We start from the raw sequence: 23,503 nt of genomic DNA, 5'->3' as shown, positions 1-23,503 counted from the left end.
GTACACAAAATTTATGCCTGTTTTGTTTTGATCATTAAAGTCAAATTGATCATACTGCATGAAATAAAAAATAAAATAAATTGTCATTTGAATTCGTCTCACGTTAAAACAATATTTTTACCTTAAAATACATCATCTTTCATATACTACTAATATAGCTTAAAGTTATGAGCAAAGTGTTTATTATCAATTTTATGTCTCTTTAATTTGCGCATTAGTTAACTGCAACTAACCGCCAACGGAATCGAAACTTCAAATATGTTATGCACCAGTCAATTGTAACCACGCCCACCCCCAGGTCCGGGGAATGGCGGTGACTTTGACATTCGGTCCAGCCGAGCCCGCGTAAACGAGGGGACGAAATGCTGGTAAAATTCCCGCCAAATGCCTCGCACCACAGGGACCCTAGGTAAGGCCCACTCACCGCTGTTTTTGACGCGACGACTAATCCATCGGATGAATCTGGCACTGCGGGGCAACCTGGAAGTTAAAAAACGGCCCATTTCCCCATTTATCCCCGGTACACCCCGGACCTGGGGGGATGGGGGGAGGGGGTTGCATGTAGGCGTGATTGCAATTGACTGGTACACTATAAACCTATCATTTTGAGACAATATTCATTTATAGCACCTCTTTACAAGCCTATTATTGGTGGGTCACTGGAGACTACTTGTATTTATTTTGGACATCACAAACATTCAATTATACCCCTTGATATGATGGTATGTGGTTGGGTTGACTAACGATGAATAATACCGGTGAGTGAAAGTATTCACTGTCTCGTCTGCATGATAACGTGTTTATTGATCTATTTCGGTGATTATATTTTCATCCCTGATCATTTACATACTTCAAACGTCGAGGTGAGATTTAGGACCTAAAACTTATGCTAATTTACGAATCAACAGAACAAAAGCATACTCACTCTTCAAGTAAGATCAAATCAAATCAAGTTAATTTTGTATTTCACGGCAACCGTCCCATGATACAAAACATACGATATATACATTCTACATTAATGTCATGTGAAAGATGACTATCTTAACAATATTTACCTATAACGATAAGTGATTGTGCATAATTGAATGCATAAACTGGCATGATTTTATTAATTTGTTATCCAAATCATGACAGACATTGTAAACATTTCAATGGATATCTTGAAATGCAAACTTCGCCTGATAACCCACAAGAATCCAAACTCAAATTTAAATGACGTACCCCAAACTCAGAAGCCCAGGTTCACCTCCCTTTATCATCTAGCCGTTTTAACATTAAAAATGCACTCCAAAATAAAAGTTACCACAATTAGTACAATTGTTTTAATATACCAAAAAGGATGAATAAATGTCGAAAACAATGGTTTTTGACTTTCGGCTGCGACAGTCTTTAGAGAGCGGTATTTCAGAAACGCGACTAGTCACCTGACACGACATATTGGACATGAACATATTAATATACACCACCTGCGTAGCAACAGAACTACTTACGTGGATGTAGGGTGTCAAGTACTTGCTTATGTGTTTTTAACGCCTTATTGCATTTTCTCATAACAAAACATTGCGTGTTACTCTAAGTATAGTTGTACTTGCAATTTGATGAGTTTTATTGAACAAAGTAATAAAAATATAGCATTTACATACGAAGTCATTTTACCCTAAAACAAATAGTAAGCTACGCCACATGTTTGCATGAGACGTCACACATATCCCGGCATTTAAGACTTACCCGGCAAAGAAATATTTTATGAATGAAAGCTATAAAGAAATAAATCATACGCGGTTAAAGAGTTCATGTCATGTATTAATTTGTTTAATAGCTTTTATGTTTCAAATGATTTTTTCAGCAGCAATCGAACTTTTGTATTTGTTTGAGTTAGTTATTCGGATTATAACTGGATCACAGTGTGTTACCGTTATGCCTATTTTTATTTTGTACTCTAGGGTGAAGTTCTTAAAGTCATACAATATGGCGGCGATTATGCGGAAATGAAATTGAATATTACTTCGAACACGTTCCTCTACAAAATAACCAACCTTTTTTTCGTGTTATTGCCTTAACATCAGTCGAAGCAAAAGTGGCATCAATGTATGCGTCTAAAATGTTAAATGTAGATGCAGACAATTCAGAAATGAGCTGCCAGAAAGTGATCGATTTCGGACACGAAGGTACATCTAGCTGATCTACATATCTAAGTCCAAATATTTGTACGTTGACAGACTTTTTTACGATTAAAAAAATGATATGGCAAATCCTACACCACAACGTCTTCATGTTATTTTCAAGTCAGAGTTGATTATTCAATAAAATTATTTTGCATTTCTAATTGTTGTTTAACCTGAAACGTCTCAACCATCAAAAAAGAACATATGTGCTTCAATAGTCTAAAAATTGGACGTGTTATATGGGATTCTTCCAATCCTTTACGTCGTATTGGATTGTGCAAAGTAGGGTGGAGGTTGAAAGATAATGAAATTGTAGTTAGATAAGTATTACATGTTTGAAATAGATATTAAAGGTTTTATTCGTATTTTAGTTTTTATCATGCAAGTGCAAAGATTTTTTTCACAAAACAAGCATTTAATGCATTTAAACACAACCCCGTTTACCTACCATATCAACTCGACCATCTCGGGTAAACTTTGAGATAGACCAGTCACCATGTATATATAATCGTAACAACTCGGCTATGGCCAAAAGGCTCCGATTGTTGTAAACCTATGCACCGCAGCCTTGCAGGTACTCTTCATGAATAACAGTTTGTATCATTTTGTTTTGACAGTATGGAATAAAGAAAAACACTCATCAAACTCATAATAATTCGTCGGATTTTATTTTTGTGTACATTTATTTTATATCATTATCTGATAATATTTTTTGTTTTAATGACATTTTATAGATGCTATAATCCGGTCTCCTGATTGGAAAAACGACCCACTTTTGGTACAAAAACAATTGTACGTAAAGGACGTGCCATTTTCAAAATTTATAATTTATACAAACCCTTAAAAACAAAGATATTTCCTAAATTCAATAAAAAAATAATTGAATATTGATGGAGAGTTCAGTTAAAATATAATCTCTTTTTTGCAGGTTTTGCAGTGAAATTTGCACCAGTGTGTTTCTGTGGTGATAAAGAGATAGTGTCCAGCAATGAGGACCCAACTCAAGATCTGACCTTGTATGAATAACTGTGTGGGAAAATGCATTTTAAAGACATTGGCTTCAACAGACCCCAATGAAATGAAGGCATGTAATTGCTTACTGAAACTGTTATAAGCGACGTCAAATAGCATATATTGAAGCATTTCTAACATATTGAATATGCATTTAACTGATTGATTGCGGTTCAAACTTGGGCGACTAGAATTAAGAATCGAATACATGAATAAGTAGGGCCAATATATTTGCGCTTATTATAATCACATTTATCCTTTTTCATCTACCTTAAAGAGTGTAAATGTATGAAATCATTTGATCACGTTTCATTTGAAAGACCTTTGCTTGCTTCAGTTACATCACCGACAGTCTTGCAGCGCTTTCAGCGCCTTGATTATGAAGGATACTGTGTTTATCTGGAAAGAAAGGTGCAGAAAACATGGTATTGTTGCTTATGGGACACAGGAGTTTACAGTAAATATTTTAGCACTGAACAATCATTTAATATGTTTACGTTTACACACCCATATTCTTGTGGAATTCTTAACCATATCCGTTCTAATGTGTGGCGCCATTGGCACATCGACGATGAATATTGGAATTACTGCAATTAATGTGTTGTTGTTGTTTTTCATAATTTACACGCCAAATAAGCAATTTACAAATACATAAATGCACAAACAAGGCAGGTTACCACTACAGCTCTATGAATCAATTGTGATATAATATATTTTGAATTAAACCGAACTATTTAGAGAATTCCCAACCAGCAAGAGTTTCTTCTGTAACTAAGAACGGCATATCGTGCTATATAGTTGTGCAGCTAAACACTGGATATATACGGAATCTAAACAGCACGACCGGATATCAAGGCTGGGCTCCATTTACCGTTAAGATTTCTAATATAAAATAAATATAAGAAGCACAACTTAGTAGGAAAATTAAATGCCGCCAAAATGCCATTTTTTGACAGGTGTTGCTTTTTCAAAGGCTAAAGAACAAGGAGGGCAATTTTAACGCCTTCCCGGCGTCAAGAAGAAAACTTGCTTTAATCAAGTAGTGCAGCAATACAGCAATTCAATATTGAAGACACATCCTAAAACGCGAATTAATGTGATCAATCAGGTGAACGGATCGTCCTTATTTACAGTGATAAAACAAAAATATATATCATTAAGACAATATAAACGTGTTTATTAATTATACGATAAGCCATTTAACTGAGGGGACTCTTCCGGAGATAACCACACAATAGCGAGCAGCAACCAAACATTAACCGAAAAAGAACTTTTGACGTGACAGCTGTAATTGGGCGCATTTTTTCACAACGTTCTACATACCTTTTTATATAAATCGTCAAATAAGCTAACTAACATATTTCCCCGATCGAGGCAAAAATAGGGACAGTGGGAGCCATGCATATCTCTGCCAGATTCAACAAATTATAAGATGATTTAAAATAGGCAAGTTAAATCCGACATTCATGCCAGTAATTCACCATGTTTCTCGATTGTTATATTAAAGTTTGGCTATGGGTTCGTATTTTAAATTAGCCAACCAAACTTTACAGAGGAAAATTACTGCCAGTTACCATTTACAATTTTTATGTACATTCTATTCTCAGGCGAAAAACACATCAATTGGATGTTTAGGTCATTTTTACCTTTCTTATGTTCATTTATTACGTAGTTTTGGATTGTCTATAAGGGCTCAGGTATAAAAATCAAACGTTCTAGGCACCAGATGATACAATTGCAAGAAAATAAGATAATTGTCAAAAACATACATTAAAAGGACATTGTTGTATATTGAATCGTACTAACTGATGTATCACATCTCTTATAACACATTTTTGTTTCGCAGTTTTTGCGATCATCCAATTTGAAATTTACTAATCAATGGTTTTCTACCGCGTAAATCGCAGTAAGTTTAAAAACAGCGTCGGTATATTTAGGTTAACTCGATACGATACGATAGGTTTATTGCGTAAAACAGTATACAATGTTCACAGATATATATTAACAAGGGAAACCGGTATGCGCCATTTTAAACGGGGACATACATATAAGACAGCAACATGATTGTTACGTTTATTATTTGAATCATGTAAAATGACGTATCATCGGCCTCCTAGATCGCATTGCCAATTCTAGGCTTGTTTTGGGGAAATACTGTATCTGCCGATTTTTAGACCATCTCGTGTCTAACCCCTTTAACGATACAAAAGATACATGTTCTATAGACAAGTTAAAGTGTATTCCATTCATTTTTAGGGCCTCTAGGAGCACCGTTATGGAGTGAATATTACCATTTTGGACGATATTGAATCATGTTAATTTATCCACTACATTTGTATGTAAAAGTGATACTTATATTATTTGACTGATTGAATGAAAATTTGGAACCAAATATAATATGTTAATAAACACCCCGCAGCTAATGTTACAAATACAACTAAATGTATTCAAAATTCATAAAAGTTCCTTCTCTGCACAAACGTGTCAACTTCAGTTGAAATGTTCATTTTAGACTTGTGCATAGTAAATCATAATACAAAGAATACAACACAACATCACATTATATAAATAAATTAACTCTCACGGGTCAGGTACAAACAAACATACAACACGCATTGCATGTGACATGTGAAATTAATATAATGCTCATCAATCATATTTCCAAAAACACATGAAAAGGAAAAACTAATTGGTGAGAGTAAATTTAAAATATCTGGAAAATGATATAAGGTTTTTAATGTAACGTATTTACGAGTATTGTAGTGAGTAAGACGTCTGTCACTTACAAGGGGTTTTAAATTATCACAGTGAATAGCAAGTTCTAAGATGATAATTTTGCTGAAAGTAAATCACACGGAGATAAAATGAACCAATGTGAATGCACACTTTAATTCTCACCAGAATTAATCACTCTGTATTATACAAAAACTTATGTATGTATTCTATGAAATAGCTTACTCACACAACTTACAAGCATTTATCACCAAGAATAAAATAAAATGTTCCGTTACAATGAACAATTACACGATTAAAGAATAACAAATTGAATTCAACTTGACTCATTATAAATTCATGTTTAGGCGAAACAGCACTTCATGACTGTAAAATAAAGTCATAAAATCAAGTTTTATATGCATTAATCTAAGTTGGGGAAAGCCTTATTCCCGGCAAGTCCTTTATTAGCGCACATTTAATAAAAATAAGCACACAGCCGTATCTACATGTAACATACAATTATTTTCAAAACAAAATTCATCTTTAAAATCAATAAGATATACCAAAATTACTTCAACCATTCATTTCAAGTAAAAAAAGACATTCGATTTTTACCGGTTGATAAAACGACACAATTGACATTGTATGAATGAAAACTTAATATAGTTGACTACTACACTTGTTTCAGAAAATATCTGTAGATTTGCATATAGTTATTGAGCAAGATTGTTAGTGAATATGATTATAAAGTGAAAACAATTTTCAAGCTAAGATGCCAAACATTATAACAAAAACTTAGAATGGATGTTATGTTTGTACCACATTGTAAAACATAATGGTAATTTTATGTTCATCCCAATAAAATTGATGATTGTTGTTTTTAACAATGATTTCTAATTGGATCATTCAGTATTTGGAAGAAATTATTCGTTGAAAAGAAATTTCTTCTTCAAAGGATAAAACTACAACTTGGAGCAGTTTATTTGGTAAAATTGATATGTTAATTTATTTAAGTTATTGCCTTGTAATTCTTCAACAAACGTTCACTTTCAGACGCTTTGGTATCAGTTTCACTCTTAGCACGTTCGGAGGCCTGACGGAGTCCATGAACATCAACATTTACAATATGTATCATTTAGCCTTTTTACCATATTGACTAGTACCCAATTCATTTTATTATTCATAGCTTGTACTTTTTTTCTCCTTCGTTTCATCGTATCCGCTTTTTGTACAATGTGTCTCTTGACCATTTGTTCTCGTATGTTCCATTGTTTCATCGTCTCCCTTTCGGCAAAGTGTCGCTCCATGTGTATAGAGAACGGAATTAGGTGGCAAAGGGTTGTTCTTTGACGAAAGCGTTTTTGCTGGGATTTTGCCTTCAAGTACAGGCCCGTAAAGTGCTTTGTCATCCTCTGAAGTACAAATGAAAACAAAAAAAAACTTTGAATACTCTTAAACATGTCTAAGTTGTTATCAACTTTAAGACAAAGTATACTATTTAAAATAATACTATTTAAATTTAAGAGACAAGCTCAGTAACCAAGCATTAAACACAGACCCTGTTAAAAATCTCAAGGCCTAACATACACTGAACGAAAGATACAACGGACGATCAACACATACAGAGCACACAATTATCAAAACAGGTTGGATCACTGTCTTGGTACGGTCAACGTAACAGATATATTAGTTTGTAAATTGTGGATGACTTTATCTTTGTTATTTTTTATGGCGTGATATTAATATAATGTTTGGAATGACTGTCACTTCAATGGTCTGACAACCGTTATAGATTTTTCGAATATGAGTTTCTTTTAATGAAAATGATATTCAGTCAACAACTCAACCTTGATTGTCACAAGGGCATAATTCACAACCATCACCTGCCACAGCAATACCATTAACTCCATCAATGGGCGATTGACAGGAGCCGGGGTTCATAACAGCGTTTTCATCTCTTTCCTGTGTTAAAAAAATCTTTATCAAACAGATTTATCAAGCTAGTGTGTCAAGTTATTCAATTAGTCATCTATTAAATGCCAAGCATTTGTTCATGAGCAATAATGTTTTTTTAAGTATTCTAAAGAAAAAAATACCAAAGACGAACCGAACATAACATTACCTCAATCATAACGGCAGTTGTGTTGCCAGATGATTCTAGAGGATGATTTTCTTCATATCCTGAAATGTCATTTAAGTTTTTGCTGGTATTAATTTACTGTGAGTATCATACTTAAAGACAAGATCCTCTTCTTTGTTGAAGAGTGCGTTCAAATCTAGAGGAAGGTGCACAATAAGAAATGTCTGGTTAATCAAACGATCACGTTTGGGATGATATTCGTACATTTTCCTGTCATGATGTAAGTTTGGAAATCTTTAACAACATGCGAGTTGATATTCTTATACTAAACCTGTACCTGAAAGCAAAGGTGTTTCGAAATCACATTGATTTTCGATTTCCTGATCACTTTTCAATAATGTCTGGCCGAATAAAAAGGAGAAATTTGCTTCCTCGATGTCTTGTGGTGAAGTTTCTGTAGGATCCTTTTATAATGAAAATTATGAAAATATAAATACTTTTATTATAAATTATTTGTTTGATCATACATAATGCTTGGAAGGATTAAGCAAATTAGTTATTTTAGCCTAATTAAACTATTCACTGAAAGGCTTTTCTTCGCAGTTATATTATCATGAACGACATGGATGTGTGTTGCTTGTTTAAACCGCATCATGGGTATCAAATGTTATTATATTTCAGAAGATTTTTAAAAGTAATTTCAACTGACAAGCCTCATTTCTGTAACGAACTTTCTAACAGTTTTCCATAAAAGATTGAAATACTTAGTATTGAGCCTGGTAAATTTAATTTCCACATGAGATATTAAAATACTATATAAGCACTATATGAACAACACTTTCGGAATAATTTTACCAACAGACAAATAATCTAGGACGAGTTTCCTCTTATAGACTAAAACGAATGTTCCAGAACATACATCACAAATTCTGCAGAACTTTCTCCCAAATTATATAAGAATCTTGTTTATTTTAAAACTTTAATACGGCATATATAAAAGGTTCTAATCAAATCAAAGCATTTTAACTTAGAGCATTCTGCAAATACCATAGGGGCGGGGGAACATAGTAAACTTCTATTATTCTTGGTCACCAACAATGAACATAGGTAATTAAATAATGAAGAACTTAATTTAAAAAAACTAAAAAAACAAAATGTATCAAGTTTTATTAAATTATCTTAGACGGCAATTGAGCCATTACCAGTCTATTGAACCGATTATAAGACAGTTTCTATATATCTAAACCTGCTCTGTATCGGAGACATTTACTTAACATTTGGCTTATTGTGAAGACCGCTGGGACGTGTAAGCTGATCTGCATCAAACTCAGGTACGACCTGTACTTTCTTCGTCATTGACAACAAGACTGTTTTATTCGTGTCAGAAAATGTTATGTCATATTTCAGTAAATGCTCAATTTTAAGCATGTTGTAAGTCCCTGCATACTAGTAGGGTATTTATGTGTACAGATATGTATACAAGTAATCCTTGGACACCTTGCGTAGAAAAAGGATGTTTTCAAGATACGAAATAATGCTTGATATCAAAAAGCAAAACGTATAATAAAAAAAGAACATTACACAAATCCTCTTAATGGTCGATGATATGAATACAACCTGATAGGTCGAGGCAAGAAGTCATCGCTTTCGAACAGCATTTCGAATAAGACTTGGTCGATATAGGATATATTATCCCTTTTCAATATATAAATTCAATGGACTCTACAAAGACAAGTAGCTGTACATTAAACCGAAATCCTGTTTGAGGATCAAGGCAAAACAAAGACCAAACTGGAGGCAAAACGCTGGCAAACCACAAACATTCAACTTCTTTCTAAATATATTCATTGGTAAAAGTTGGTGTAACTTTATATATCAAAATAAAACATATAAAGCCTTATTGGAGGCCACTAAAATTGTGAACATTTCTGTGTCCGGTGAATGTCATCCTTTGGAATGGATGGATTGTTGCATGCAATTTCCGGTAATAGGGTACAGTGGAGTCCGATTAAAGATGCATTGTCGAGAGTAACCGCTATGGCTCAAAAGTTTAAATATGTCAATGTTTTATTAACTTTTCATGTCAAAAATAAGTTGAGCAGCAACATTTTAGAACTTATTTGCATACAAGTAAAGTTTAACAGACACACATACCGAACCAGTTTGGACATTTGAGTTATCGCCTGTCACTTTCACTTGATCTCTTGCTATGTGGGTGACCGTCTTGTTGATAGTTTTTCTATTGTCATTAAATATTATGCTTGCATCTGAAAAGTCAGTAAAGACAACATGAATGACCAATTAAAACATTTGTGTAATTCGCTTAAGCTTTTAAATAATCTTAAGGAATCATAGCTGAACTTTTAATTCAACGTGATTGTTTTCATGGCTCTAAGTTCCGGGCCAAATAGCAGGTTGGAATTATTTTTATTTTTTATTTCAAAAATAATACTGGCATTGGAAACGAGGCTAGAGTGAAATGAAGGATATTCTCACGTTATATATGTTCGATTAACCAAAGGAACCATCCCAGTAGCCTTTAATCTAACATATATAATGTTTAAGGTAGTATTTCTACCACTGTGGTGACATTCGGTAAACAATGACTCTGTATTGCTTAAAATCGATAACATAAAACATATAAATGTTCATGTATAAAAGTTTAACACGATATATGGTTTAACAGCCAAAGACCAACTCAACTTTTCAATATAGGTCGTAATCAGTTTTAAACATTAAAGGATATTATGTTTTCTATTTCATTTCATTTTATGCCAAACATAAAATATTTATTATCTTAACCTTAAGTAAAAACAAACAAAGGAACACAATATAAGTGTGCCAACAAGCGGGGTATTTTATTTTGTATATTCTGACAATTCAATAACATTCACACAGGCACTGATTCCCTGAATAGCCATAACATGGTGAATGGCTCAATGTTCCTATACACAGTGATGAATGCTTCTGCATTGTAGTAATGTCCGGAATCAATGCCACTCACAGCCCTCTACACGAATAAACTCCCATTCGTACGTTGGTAACACAAACAATACCAAACTGAAAAATAAATATGCGTTAATAACACAGAAACAATCATCTATTTGTATATCATTTTTTGTAATCAATAAAACACGCTACTAGTGTACAATGACACGATCCTCTCCGTACCCCACTTGCTTATCGAATGATTTCCCAAATCAGTACATAACCCGATACTTGTAATTTCCTCGAGGAAAATGTAAAACTTATATAAACTACAGTACCCTACAAAATCTACCTCACAACCGAATTTTACATTATCAATTCCGATAATAAATACATGCAGATTGTTCAAAATGTTCGACTTGTAAATTCCATATTGATCGACTTTTTACTTCACACTATTATTTGTAAAAATGGCCAATAGTTGACATCTTATCTTAGGATGAATATTTTGACAAACTGTTTTTGCCTTATTTTAAATAAATATTTCTAAAAGTATATTAATAAGATGCGGCTGTCATGCAAGAAACACGTGCTCTTGTAATGTAAATATAGGGACAAGCCACGTACAAGCACGAAAATTCAAAAATAAACTCAAAGCAAGGTTCAAAGCAAGGGCCCATACGCAGACATACAAAATACAGACACAAATATATTAACATCACATACACAAATACAAACATTAAAACGCAAACCAAACTTAAACCAAATACTCAAATACAAACTAAACAAACAAATAAACAAACCATTCCCTCATCAAAATTGCTTTGGCGTTTAATGATAGAACTAACGCTTTGGAATGGTCAGTGAAACAAGAAATCGAGTCTACGCGTACACACTTCATGGGAAGGGGCGTAAAATAAACGTTTGTAAAGGGAAACAAAAAAAATAGCATTCATATATACGATATCAATAATTTTGATGTCAGTTTGAGGACTAATTGTTTGCTCAGCCGCGATGAGCTTGAGCCTTTGATTGCAATAAAGCTATCCAAATAAACAATTGCCCATACTTGTTGTCGTTGTTTAGGCTGACCTTAAATCCATATTGTATAATCACATCTAAACGAATGTTTCAAGCTAATATGGCACATATACATTAAAAAAATGAGAGTTGTGTAATTACTGATAATATATATCTATAATGTTTAAACTAATTGACTTGAAGCTGTATGTAGTGATTTCACACTTTTTATGATTTATTCAACCGTTTGAGCTATGCTCTTACAATAAACGATTACCTTTGGTCAGTGTTTGCTCCGGATCACGTCTCTCTGGTTGTTTTTTGCATTTTACTGAAATATCAGAAACATTGTTATTATTGACCACAATTAAAAATGTTTGTAATCGGTTATGTAGTGTTCCTTATAGTGTATATTGCTTGTAAGTGTCCGCCTAAAAAGCGACAGATCGTTGGTTTTATCCTTAACAATAAGCACAAAGCAAGTTGTGCAGCTGTATTCTGCATATTGATTAGTCTGAATGTAAGATGTGTTAATGATTATTTTGCCAAATATACTTTACCCGTTTTTCTTCAGCCATGTACTTTAAACAAAATGAAAATATATACTATAAATATATAATCATTCGATTTGTAACTTGAATACTCACTTGTACTTCTATGTATTGATACTTACAAAATATTACAGTAGATATTGATAAAAGGGTCAATCCGGCGAAAACTCCAAGACTGATCTTTATTGTGAGAGAGATGTCTTTGTTTGAGTCGTCAGTGGTACCTTTCTCCTCAATTCCTTCAGTAGAAGGAACGGAAATATAAATGAATAATATCAGATAACGCTCATAATATTTTTAAAAAATTAACTTGGAAATGTTCAAATTGGAAATAAATAAAAAAAAAATTGTTTGTTTTGTTTTTAAACAAACTTCCAGACATGGCATTCTCATATGAATTTCATAAAATTACAGTAAGGTAATGCGTATATGGATTATTAATAATACTGACCTGTTTTAGTTTCTGTAGTGGTTGATATGGCAACCTCGTTTTCTGCTTCTTCTGTGCTCCGTTGAGATGTCAATATCGAGGGTGTATTTTTCCTTTAAAAAAAACTCGCGTATTATTTCGATGCCTGTTATTTACTCATGTGTTATGCGATATCGGAACTTTATATTCATATGCTTTTTAATAAAACCATATTCAGGACGCTATAGCTTTTCTTTCTCTTGAATTTCAAAAATGGATAGCATATAGAAGAGTCTTTAAAGGAGCTTACAGGGTTTGAACAAGTGTGTTTGGAACATAGTCCTAGTTTCTTTTTACAATAAGAATTAAAGAATATTCCTTTAAAGACAACTCAGTGCTACAAGAAGTTAGAATGTCCTCATGGATAAGCTGTTTTTTTCCATTTGAGGTCTTTCATTTTAGGCCCTTGTATTTGTCATTTATTAAATATATAATGTTATTACTAGTTTGATTTTGTAACCAATAATTGCTTATACTTTAAAGATGCACCGGGCCTATTTGCATTATAACATGGCAATTATCTTAAAAACAGTATATTCTTACGTGGTTTGGAAAATTTCATCTGGAACACATTCATCTGATTCCTCCGTCCTGTGCATTCCTGGTGGACATCTGTCACCACATGTGTAGTCTGCGAAAGGTAGAAAACATCATAAAGAATGAGTAATTGATAGAGGAGTATTAAAAATGTGTAACTTGTAGAAAGTGAGTAAAAAATTATTTAATATATCTGTGAGAAGAATTAAAATATATAAAATACATGTGTATATGAAAAGTATCATAATCAACATGGAAATTAATAAATGTAAATTACATATATATAAAAAAGTCACATAAAATGCTAAGTTTATGGTAGGTAAAATATGTAGAAGTATGAGGACATGGAAACTATACAGACTATGAAAATGAAATACAGAAACATGAACTATTTGTAATCGATGGAAAGTAAACTATATACGGTATGGAAAATGATAAGACAATATTTAGATATATTGATAAATTGAAAGTATTCAGCCCTCATGCAAAACTCAATATTTCTTTGAACAGTATGTGATATATCGAACAATACTAGTTACTATCTTACTGAAAGGTAAAGCAATAATGTTCTCTATTCATTCAGAGTCTATATAATTATAGAAATACCAAATACTAGCAAAAACAAATACAGCAATTGTGTTGAACCTTACCTGTCAAATCAAAGACGGAAAACGTCAAGAAAATTCACTTTAAAAGAGTAATATCATTTTTCGTTTACACATAAATGCTATTTGCTAAATGGTATACCCAAATGCTAATGATTCTTACTTTCATTTTGTATATTTTGAATCCTTTCGTTATCAATTATGTGTTATAAATCATGATAATACTTTATCAGTTGTAACATGTAAACTGTTTATTATACATCCGTCTATACAAGTTTTCATTGCATGTTTTGTACAATATCGTTTTTGAATAAATCTTCTTCAGTTTCAATCATATCATGTAATATAGAAGAGAGAGAATTTTATTAGTTTAAATTTGTGTTTTTGAATTGTTATAATATAATGAAAGGTGTTGAGCGTGGGTCATATTGACTTTGATCATATTTTATATACATGTATCTTTTTCTTCATACGGTTTTATAAGTTCATTCACCTTATTGTGGTATATAGTATACACTCGAATGACTTGTCATTCAAGATCAACAAGCCCGATAAGCCGAGGGCAAACGTTCACTAGGTCCTTCCATGACATTGGAAATAAATATTTAACGTTGTTACGTATTGAGTATTGAGTAATATATATATAGTTCATTTTTTTGTATATAAGTGTTAGTGGGATTTCAGCGAGAAAAGGTAAAAATATCTGCCACACGAAAAAACACACAACGCTTTTCGGCGCTTTCTTCCGTGTGGCGCGATTTTCGTCCCGCTTTGCGAAAACCCTTTTCAAAATCCACAATATCCAGGGCACAAACAAGACGTTATAATGTGCTGAATTTTAGAGCTAAAGGACGCGCATATTCGTTTTTGTGTTGAATCATTCGCATGTTGCTTCTTTCGGTTTCATCTGCTGATTGGCATGCCGCAACGATTGCATATCGAAATGCACATTAACTTACATCAATAATTATTAAGGGAAGCGTCTACTGCGAATACTTACCGGAAAGCAAAAAGCGACGCTAAAACCACTAGCGAAAACATTAAAACTCTCGACGCGAAAACACGAAAAGGCGACAACTTACGGGCGCAAAGCCACCATATTTGTTTTGCCTGCTTGCCCCGAAATCCTGCAGATATCAACCACCATCAATTTACTGGACAACAAAAGTAAGGATTAGAGCACAGTTATTATTGTTAATGAAACAAATATTAAAGAATAATGTGATATTTACTTAAAAGTAGCTCCTGCGCTGGTGGACACGTTTTCTCTATACAAAACTCATCGCTATAAAAGCACTTCGTTTTCACATTCTCGTTTTCTGGCGCATAGCCGTTCCTTGCGTCACACCGGCAATATCCGTCGGTCTCCGTTCGTTTACGCCAGAAAATGTCACCGCAGTTAATTTTGTAGTCTTCGGGGATACACTTGTTGAACTTTTCCAGCTGGCATTGGCTGTACGAGGCAGAAGACTTTCCTGCTTGGCTGTTATAAAAATTTGGGTCCGTGCACGGAACGCAGTTTATCATAGCGTTTCTAGGTGACCGCTCTTTGTCGTCAAAGGGAAACGTAACATATGGCTCTTCTCCTATTAAATTATTATTTTTTAAATATAATCATTGAAACGGTTTATGATTTAACATTGTTCCAATTTTTGATTACTGTTTAATATACATGCCACCGTTATTTGACTGAACCCCTGCAGTAGCAACGTCAACGCGAGTTCGCGCTAATTTTGATATAGCTTTGGCATTGTCAATATACGAAGCAAAATTGTACTTAATGTGTGTACATCTAAGTTGATTGTAAAGGTATGATTTTCAACATGTTAAACTTAAGTTGACAAAACAAACAAAACCTAAGGGTACGTGGTAAACGTGTTCCATGTGATACATTAAAACAAAAAGTAAGCATTGAAGCTGAGATTCCTGGTGCCAATAATGATTACATACTAGAAGAAATCCATGTATGCGTTTCATTATCGTGTCAGAATACTTTAAATCAATTTAAAGCCTATTTCAACTCAATGCTGAAGAAAGATCTAAGTGTCACAATACCTGCATTGCAGAATTTCTCCGGCGCACATGCCTCAATATATTCAATTTTGTTGCGTTTAAGTTTGTAATTTTTAAAGTCCTGTGCACAGTGGTAGGCCAAGCCCTCATCGCAGCCCATTCGCTGCGCCGCGCACTGCCAGTCGCAAGAGCTATTGTCGCTACCACAATCAAACGTCACGTTGGGGATATTATTTAGACGTGCACACGACTCTAAACATCGATCTTCGACTCTTCGATAAACATATTCTCCTTCGGTTCTAATAGTATGGAGCTGAAACAAATAAAAATAGGAACGCAATATACAATATTTTCAAAATACAATTGTAATTATACTTTCCATGTGTTGTGTACGGGTTATCTTCATTTTAGAGGAAATTGAGTTTCAAACCGATAATCAAAATATAAAAATCATTCTCATTTTACTTTTATTTTTATTTATTTTTTTTTAAATATAAATCTTGAACCATTTTTTGCATAAAGAAAAATAAACAAATAAACCAGCAGTTTGTTCGGCGATTTTACAAGAAAATACAACATTATTTACTTACAATAAGTACGGATAAAGGTTTTAATAACTCCATCCTGAAATCAATAAAAAATAACATGCTAACTGTTGCCTCAATCAATAGTTTATGCGCATTATGTATTATATAATGTATTATTTACAATATGCATGTCGTTTAAATACAAATGCTTGATAAGTACGTAAAAATAGTTAAATTGGTTTTCCAGTCTGAAAATACCTGATCGACAAAAATGATTTTTACACCCATGCATCAATTCATGGAAATTTTCTACAATTAAAACAAGTATCATTGGCATTATATAAGCCTTATTAGAGTCATATTCCATACTTTTTTCTTTTGATCAATTGCACAATCATACCAAAGAAATGGGGAAAGGTTAATCTACAAGTACGCATATTTAATATATACTGAATAGTTAAAGTTTATATCAATTAAATATTTTACATATTTTAGATAGTAATAATTGTATCTAGATACGGTATGATATGTTATCTATATACAATTATTATAATTATTATAAACACGTATGGTGTTCTTGCTTCAGATTAAATTTATGTCATAGTTTCAGTTTGATACAAATGGTATTAAATAGGGTACATTCCAGCAATGTACTTCAACTCTTCTATATTATGCGATTTCCACACGGCATACTTCGTTCGTTTTACTGAAAAGAAACGAATTTAAACACTTTTCAATTACCATACCAGGAAATTAAACTTTTCAATATATTAAATATCTTGACAAACGTGTACAAGAAGACTTCTTGTATACGTTTGTAGTTTGACTTATATAGATCACACATTTCTTGAAAAACACGTTTGTTATCGTCTAATATCTGAAAGTTTTCAGGTTCGTGCTTTCGTCAATGTGCGGCACAAAATAATTATCAGAGTTTCGACAGTTTATAGTTTAGAACGCAACTCAATAGAAAAAGAAACGCGTTCTAAGGTATATTATTTTTTACTTGTTAAACATTTGTTAAGTATTTGGTTCATCGAAAACCGCTGATAAGAAAAATAATAATATGCATACTACATTTTTGGGGTTGCCGAATATCATTTTTATGGAAATCCATTTTAATATTTTTTGAAGTTTGGAGAAAAGTATTATTAATATTAACTATCCTTTATATTCTGCTCTCTCAAGTACATTTATTACAAAATGTATGGGAATCCAGCTTCGATTACAGCGCGTTGCCATTTTTTTTTATTTCTTACTTCGGAACCTTTTTTAGTTTAAGATTTTATTTTCTCTTTTAAGGGATATACAACTAATAAACATTTTCCATTTTTCCTAACGGATGCACAGACCTCAGTCACGTGTTCATTGTGCATTGAGTTGTTACAACCTAAAAATAGTATTTTTATTCAAATCAACATATATAATTACATGTATTTATTAATTCTTAATAAAAAGTGTCTTTTTTCAAACAAGTGTATAGTTTTACACAATACAAGAAAAATAAGTCGTCTAATTCTACCATATTACTTTTTCTTCTTACTGTCCATTATAAGAACAATGACTATCCATTATTTGAACAATGACTGTCCATTATTTGAACACTGACTGTCAATTATTTGAATAATTATTATTACAATATTGGACATTTAATAGAAATAAAGTACAGAACGCAGTGCAAAAAACCCACATAGAGTACAAACATAACAATGGATGACGTCACAATCATGTTTTAATGTTACTTCCTAGATCTAAACAATCTTTGAACGATGACATGCGCTACAATGCATTGTCAGTAGTTAGTCCTAGAGTAGATAACGGGTAAGAATTAAACTGTTTACAAGTTAGTTTACGTTGTTAAATAACATATCGGAAGACAGTAGGACAAGGAAAAACGCAGTTGTTTGTTAAGACCACCCCGTACAAAGGATTGAACTGTCTATATCGAAATCAGTTGTCTTGTTTAAATGGACTCGTTCGTGGTTTGTAAACTGCACGTTTATTCTATTTCGAAATTAAGTGTGGCGAATCGTTAGGACTAAGAAACGGACGGCTGGAGCCGTTTAACAAATATGATATATGCTCAAATACAGTTATGAAGACCACAATATCTAACAGTGTTACTAACGCGATTCAACAAAGAGCTGTAACGTGATTGGTTGATTGATAATCAAATTATGCTACTATTTTTTCAATAAACGTTTTATTATCCATCCACTTTGTTCATGTGGGCGAGTGAATAAAATATCGGTTTTCATCAACTGGAAAACCAAACTTACTTTATTAACATATTCTAGCATGTGTGCGTCAAGTCGATTACAGCATGCAAATGGTAGATAAAAGGTAATGTGCATTCAATTGTTTGAGTCAAGAGTTAAGAAGTATACTTTAATAAATGTTTTTTTTTCAAAATGGATTTATTGATTAAAGGAACTTTCCGTACTTTTTGTTAATAACATAACATAGCTAAGGTTTTATAAGCATTAACGTTGTGACAACATCATAGCCATACACAAAATAACATACAATGAAATACAGTGGTACAAGTACACAAGAATAAGTAAAATTGTATTTTCGGAAAAATACACCCGTTAAAAAAGATCACTTAATTACGGATGCGAATTTTCAGCAACTGTTATGATTATAAATGGGTATTTCGGTCATTTCAACCGGACATATGTATTTTTTACTTTTCAAAAACAAACAAAAAAACAATGCTACAGTACAAAGGGCATGATGACCGATTAGGTTTGCGAACGAGATAACAAAAGCTAAAGCGAGAAACAGAAACAAGCAAAAGTAAAATATTTGTCAGACATACTCATTCTTTCAATAAGGGATTGATTTTAGCAATGATATGTACGTACGCAAATGACCATGCAATATCAACACAATCGTTGATGATTTGATCACGCTGATATAGTGTAGGCCATAATACAGAATATCATAGATTTCCAACCATTTATGTAATGTATAAATTTATTAGAATTATACATTCTTTGAGGGTAATGTAACCGTCGAAAGGCACGATTTTTGCTAGCGTCTCATGAAATTATCCTGTTTTTATTTTACTGTAAATGCCTAGTTCCATGTCATTAGAGTATATTTCGTTCAATATCTCAGACTCTTGCATAAAGAATATGTAGTGTTTGGCCTTTCAATCGGTGTACTGGTCACCATTCAAGTTAGCATTGTTTCCAAGAACGTTACAGATTTAGATAAAAGGCCACGTTTCAAATATATGTCATTCGGTTGCTAGGTAATGGTTTTTATTTGGTATATGAATATTGCTTGCCTTTCAATTTGATTAAAAATGCATTTTTGAAGAATTTCAAATTTGGCAAACACCCGTCGGAATTTTAAAATTTGAACGTAGTCTACCTATAATGAAAAACGCTAGTAGGCGTCTCATTATTAGAATTGATCGAAGTATTATCTAGCTAGATTAGCTACAATTTTAAGATTTTAAGAAGCATGTCTTTGCTAAGGCCACAACAAATTGATCATATGTTCGTCGGATTTGCCGCACCTAAAATTCAAAAAGCCAACAAAACAATATAAAATAAAAAAAAAAACTTTTTTTGCTCCCGCACATACTATTTGGCCGCGCATATTATGTTTTTGTTTACTTCTGAATTTCCACCTGCAACGTCGACTTCGTTTTTTTGCAAGGTATTTCTATGCTTGACATTCTTCGCGGGCAAACTTTCTTCGTGTCAGGACAAAATCAGGTCCTGGTAACCGCAAAACAGCCGATATTTGTTGACAGTCTTTTTTGTCGGGCATATTTTGCAGGACGCACCGTTGTTATTTATTTCCGGTATTAATTTTCATGTTACTTCCTATTTTCGTAATGTAAAATACACGTTTTAAATGAAAATCAGTGTAATTGTCAATGGATTATAGTCTTCAGTAAATAACAACAGTTTCACAGCGTCGAAGGTAATAATTATTCATGTGTGTTTTAAGTAATTCATTGTTTTGTACTCAAAATTTAATGTTAAATAATAACTAAATCGGATTTTGAGCGCAGAACTTATATTAAAATACACGGCCACACGACTTACAACAATTGAACATGTTTTTGAGAGTTATTTTTTAAATTCCAAACTGCATTTCTCAGTTTTCATATACTTATAACTGTTATAAACAGATAAAAATAGTAGGACTTGTAAATATTTTCAAACAGTGTGTATTTATGCACCGGTCAATTGTAACAACGCCCCCCCCCCCAGGTCTGGGGGTATACCGGGGAAATTGGCCGTGTTTTTACATTCCAGGTGACCCCACAGTGCCGGGTGAATGCGGTGGATTTTCTTGGGGTTGGCTGGACCGAAAGTAAAAGTCCCCGCTATTCCCCTGACCTTGGGGCCCGTGGTTACAATTGACTAGTGCATTACACATACATGTGCAGTATAAAAAAATACATCAGTACAATCAAATAAAACCTATTATAAGTAAAATGACTGTTTTAATTTTCTCAATTCTTTGTTTTTATCCACTTGTTTTCTCTGATCGATTTGTAGTAAAGTGGCCTGTTTCTTACGGGCATTGAAGCTATGGAGGCTGTAATGTTATTCTTTTCAAGGTACGGACCTATAAACCATTGGTTCGTAGTAAAGGCGAGGTCTTGAAAGGGAAATATGTTTATTCCACCACCTGCTCTAATATAATGACCGGTGCCACATTTGCAGATTTGTTTGATACTGCTTCGATTATGTTGTCCCGCAATTTAATCCATAGTGTCTTTTAGAAATGTTCTCTGTGTTATTTACATTTCCGATCTTCTGCAATGTCAAAGTCACTTCAATTTTATCATGTGCTTCAAGAGGTTCAAATTTAGACCTGACCCAATATTTGGAAATGCTCAAATGATGAATTACTCTTGTTAGTCTAAAAAAAAATTTGTGATAATAAGTTACGGAATGAATACAATACTTTTATTATTGGTCTTCGAATAATTGCACGTTTCTGTGAGAAATGTTGTCTGTACAATATATCCACGTTTGAATTGAAGTTAATAGTAAAACATTGGATCTTATTACCATTTGTTAAATATTGATTTATATTGACAGATTTTCATGTTTTCATGTGATACAATCAAAACCTTTTCATTTATATCTGAGAACCTATGTTTGCAATTAAAAAGCATGTTTTGACATAATTGAATTTTAAATTTGGTAACAAATTAACTTTTATTTAATTTTTCGCTTTGCGCTCGCCTCTGAATTGCCTTGAATTTTAAAAAAGTATATTTTTTTTCGCTCGCTCTCTCCTACTTTTTTTGGCAATATCCGTAGAACAAATGATCAATTTGTTGTGGCCTAAAGGCATATTTCATTGATAAAAATCCCTTACGCATGATATTCTTATTATAAAATATATTTTGCGAAGTAAACCATGTGGAGCCTAATTTACGAATGTCATTTTTAGGGATGTCATATGTTTGCCGTAATTTCGGTAATGCGTTTGAAACTGCATGGGGGCTTAACTTGTATGAGCACCGACATGACGGCCAAGGAAAATTGTTTTGTACCTCACAAAAACTGTCTTGTCCGACGCCTCATTAAATAGCTTAGGGTATTGATGGGAGGTTGTATCGCCCTGAACCTCACACAAACGAATTGTCCGACGCCGCCTTAGTAAGCTTAAAGTTGTGAATGGTGGGTATTGCCCTGTACCTTACACAAACTGTTTTGTCACACGCCTCATTAAATAGCTTTCAGTTGTGAAAGGAGGGTGTTTCGCCCTGTAGCTCGCAAAAATTATATTGTTCGACGCCTCCTTAGAAAGGTTAAGGTAGTGATGGGAGGGTTTATCGCCCTGTACCTCACAAAAATTGTCTTGTCCGACGCCGCCTTAGAAAGGTTAAGGTAGTGATGGGAGGGTTTATCGCCCAATACCTAATGATTAAACGATTATCGAGGACAATCGATAAATCGTCGCTGACAATGCTATGTCGGCGACAATCGATAGTGGTTGTCCAAAATCGATGTCGCTAATGTTACTTCCGGTAACTGTGTATGTTTTTGTTTTGTGTTAAAAGTCGAGTTAATGAAAAAAATTCTTTCAGGTAAATTCTCGTTGAGTTCATTTACACAAAAGATGTCACTCTCTTATACAAATGCGGTGAATGTAAACACTTTTGCTTAACAACTTACAATCTCTCCCAAAATTACAAATTAATTTTAATTGTTTTTTTTTTATATTTCATAAAACATTCTTCAATAACCTGTCTCTAAGATGTAGTGGGTCCGGTCTTTCCTGTAAATACCGGGGATCCTCAGGCTCGATGCATTCTGTTTTTGAAACCGTTTTTGGTTTGGTTTGTAATTAACTAAATTACTTTTTTGTTGAAAGTTATATAAAATTAAGATGTTCTAATGAAATGTTAGATTTAAAAGGCTCACGAAAATTTAATATGTATTTGCATGGATAAAATATTAAGATAACTTACATGTTCCAGTGTGCATCATTTTGCAGTATAATGTGCAATTATCAAATAAGTGTTGTGTTGTAATGTTTTTTTTCTTTCGTTTAGTTGTTAAAAGACAGAAAAGGGTTATGGAAATTTACTTTCTGTTGCAAAAAAACATGTCCATAGCATCACACGTACTGAATCCAGGTTTAACCATTTAAATACTCGTGATACTATGTATAAATAATGTATTCTTTATTAATATTATGAACTTTTGATTATTGTCCGATAGTAAATCGAAATGCTTGGTCCGATTCGATTCGATTATCGATAGCGAATGGAGTCCGATTTTCAAATACTATCTGTACCTCACAACAATTGTCTTGTCCGACGCCGCCTTAGAAAGGTTAAGGTAATGCTGGGAGGGTTTATCGCCCTGTACCTCACAAAAACTGTATTGTCCG

General features: G+C 33.2%; 1 protein-coding gene across 1 annotated transcript; it reads right to left on the bottom strand.

Annotated features, from left to right (window-relative positions):
* Window positions 1–6,700: 6,700 nt before the first annotated feature.
* LOC128214598 (uncharacterized) lies at window positions 6,701–23,456 on the bottom strand. Its single transcript, XM_052921158.1, has 13 exons — window positions 23,408–23,456; window positions 16,685–16,718; window positions 16,137–16,407; window positions 15,314–15,667; window positions 13,483–13,570; window positions 12,922–13,013; window positions 12,593–12,709; window positions 12,197–12,250; window positions 10,126–10,238; window positions 8,309–8,435; window positions 8,014–8,072; window positions 7,739–7,853; window positions 6,701–7,303 (listed from the first exon to the last, which is right to left on the bottom strand). The coding sequence occupies exons 2-13, from the start codon at window positions 16,715–16,717 to the stop codon at window positions 7,068–7,070; spliced, it is 1,659 nt and encodes a 552-aa protein (XP_052777118.1). The 5' UTR covers window position 16,718; window positions 23,408–23,456; the 3' UTR covers window positions 6,701–7,067.
* Window positions 23,457–23,503: the final 47 nt, after the last annotated feature.

This window comes from Mya arenaria, chromosome 13 (assembly GCF_026914265.1).
Source record: "Mya arenaria isolate MELC-2E11 chromosome 13, ASM2691426v1".
Lineage (NCBI taxonomy): Eukaryota > Metazoa > Mollusca > Bivalvia > Myida > Myidae > Mya > Mya arenaria.
This window is presented reverse-complemented; position numbering and strand designations above follow the sequence as displayed.

What these genes read in the sequence shown, in the direction of transcription:
- LOC128214598 (XM_052921158.1), bottom strand. Translation starts at nt 16,717, where the DNA reads ATGGAGTTATTAAAACCTTTATCCGTACTTATT. An exon ending in AACCTTTATCCGTACTTATT is followed by an intron (nt 16,408 to 16,684) that starts GTAAGTAAATAA and finishes TATTTGTTTCAG; the next exon opens with CTCCATACTATTAGAACCGA. An exon ending in GGAGCAAACACTGACCAAAG is followed by an intron (nt 10,239 to 12,196) that starts GTAATCGTTTAT and finishes CTGACTTTTCAG; the next exon opens with ATGCAAGCATAATATTTAAT.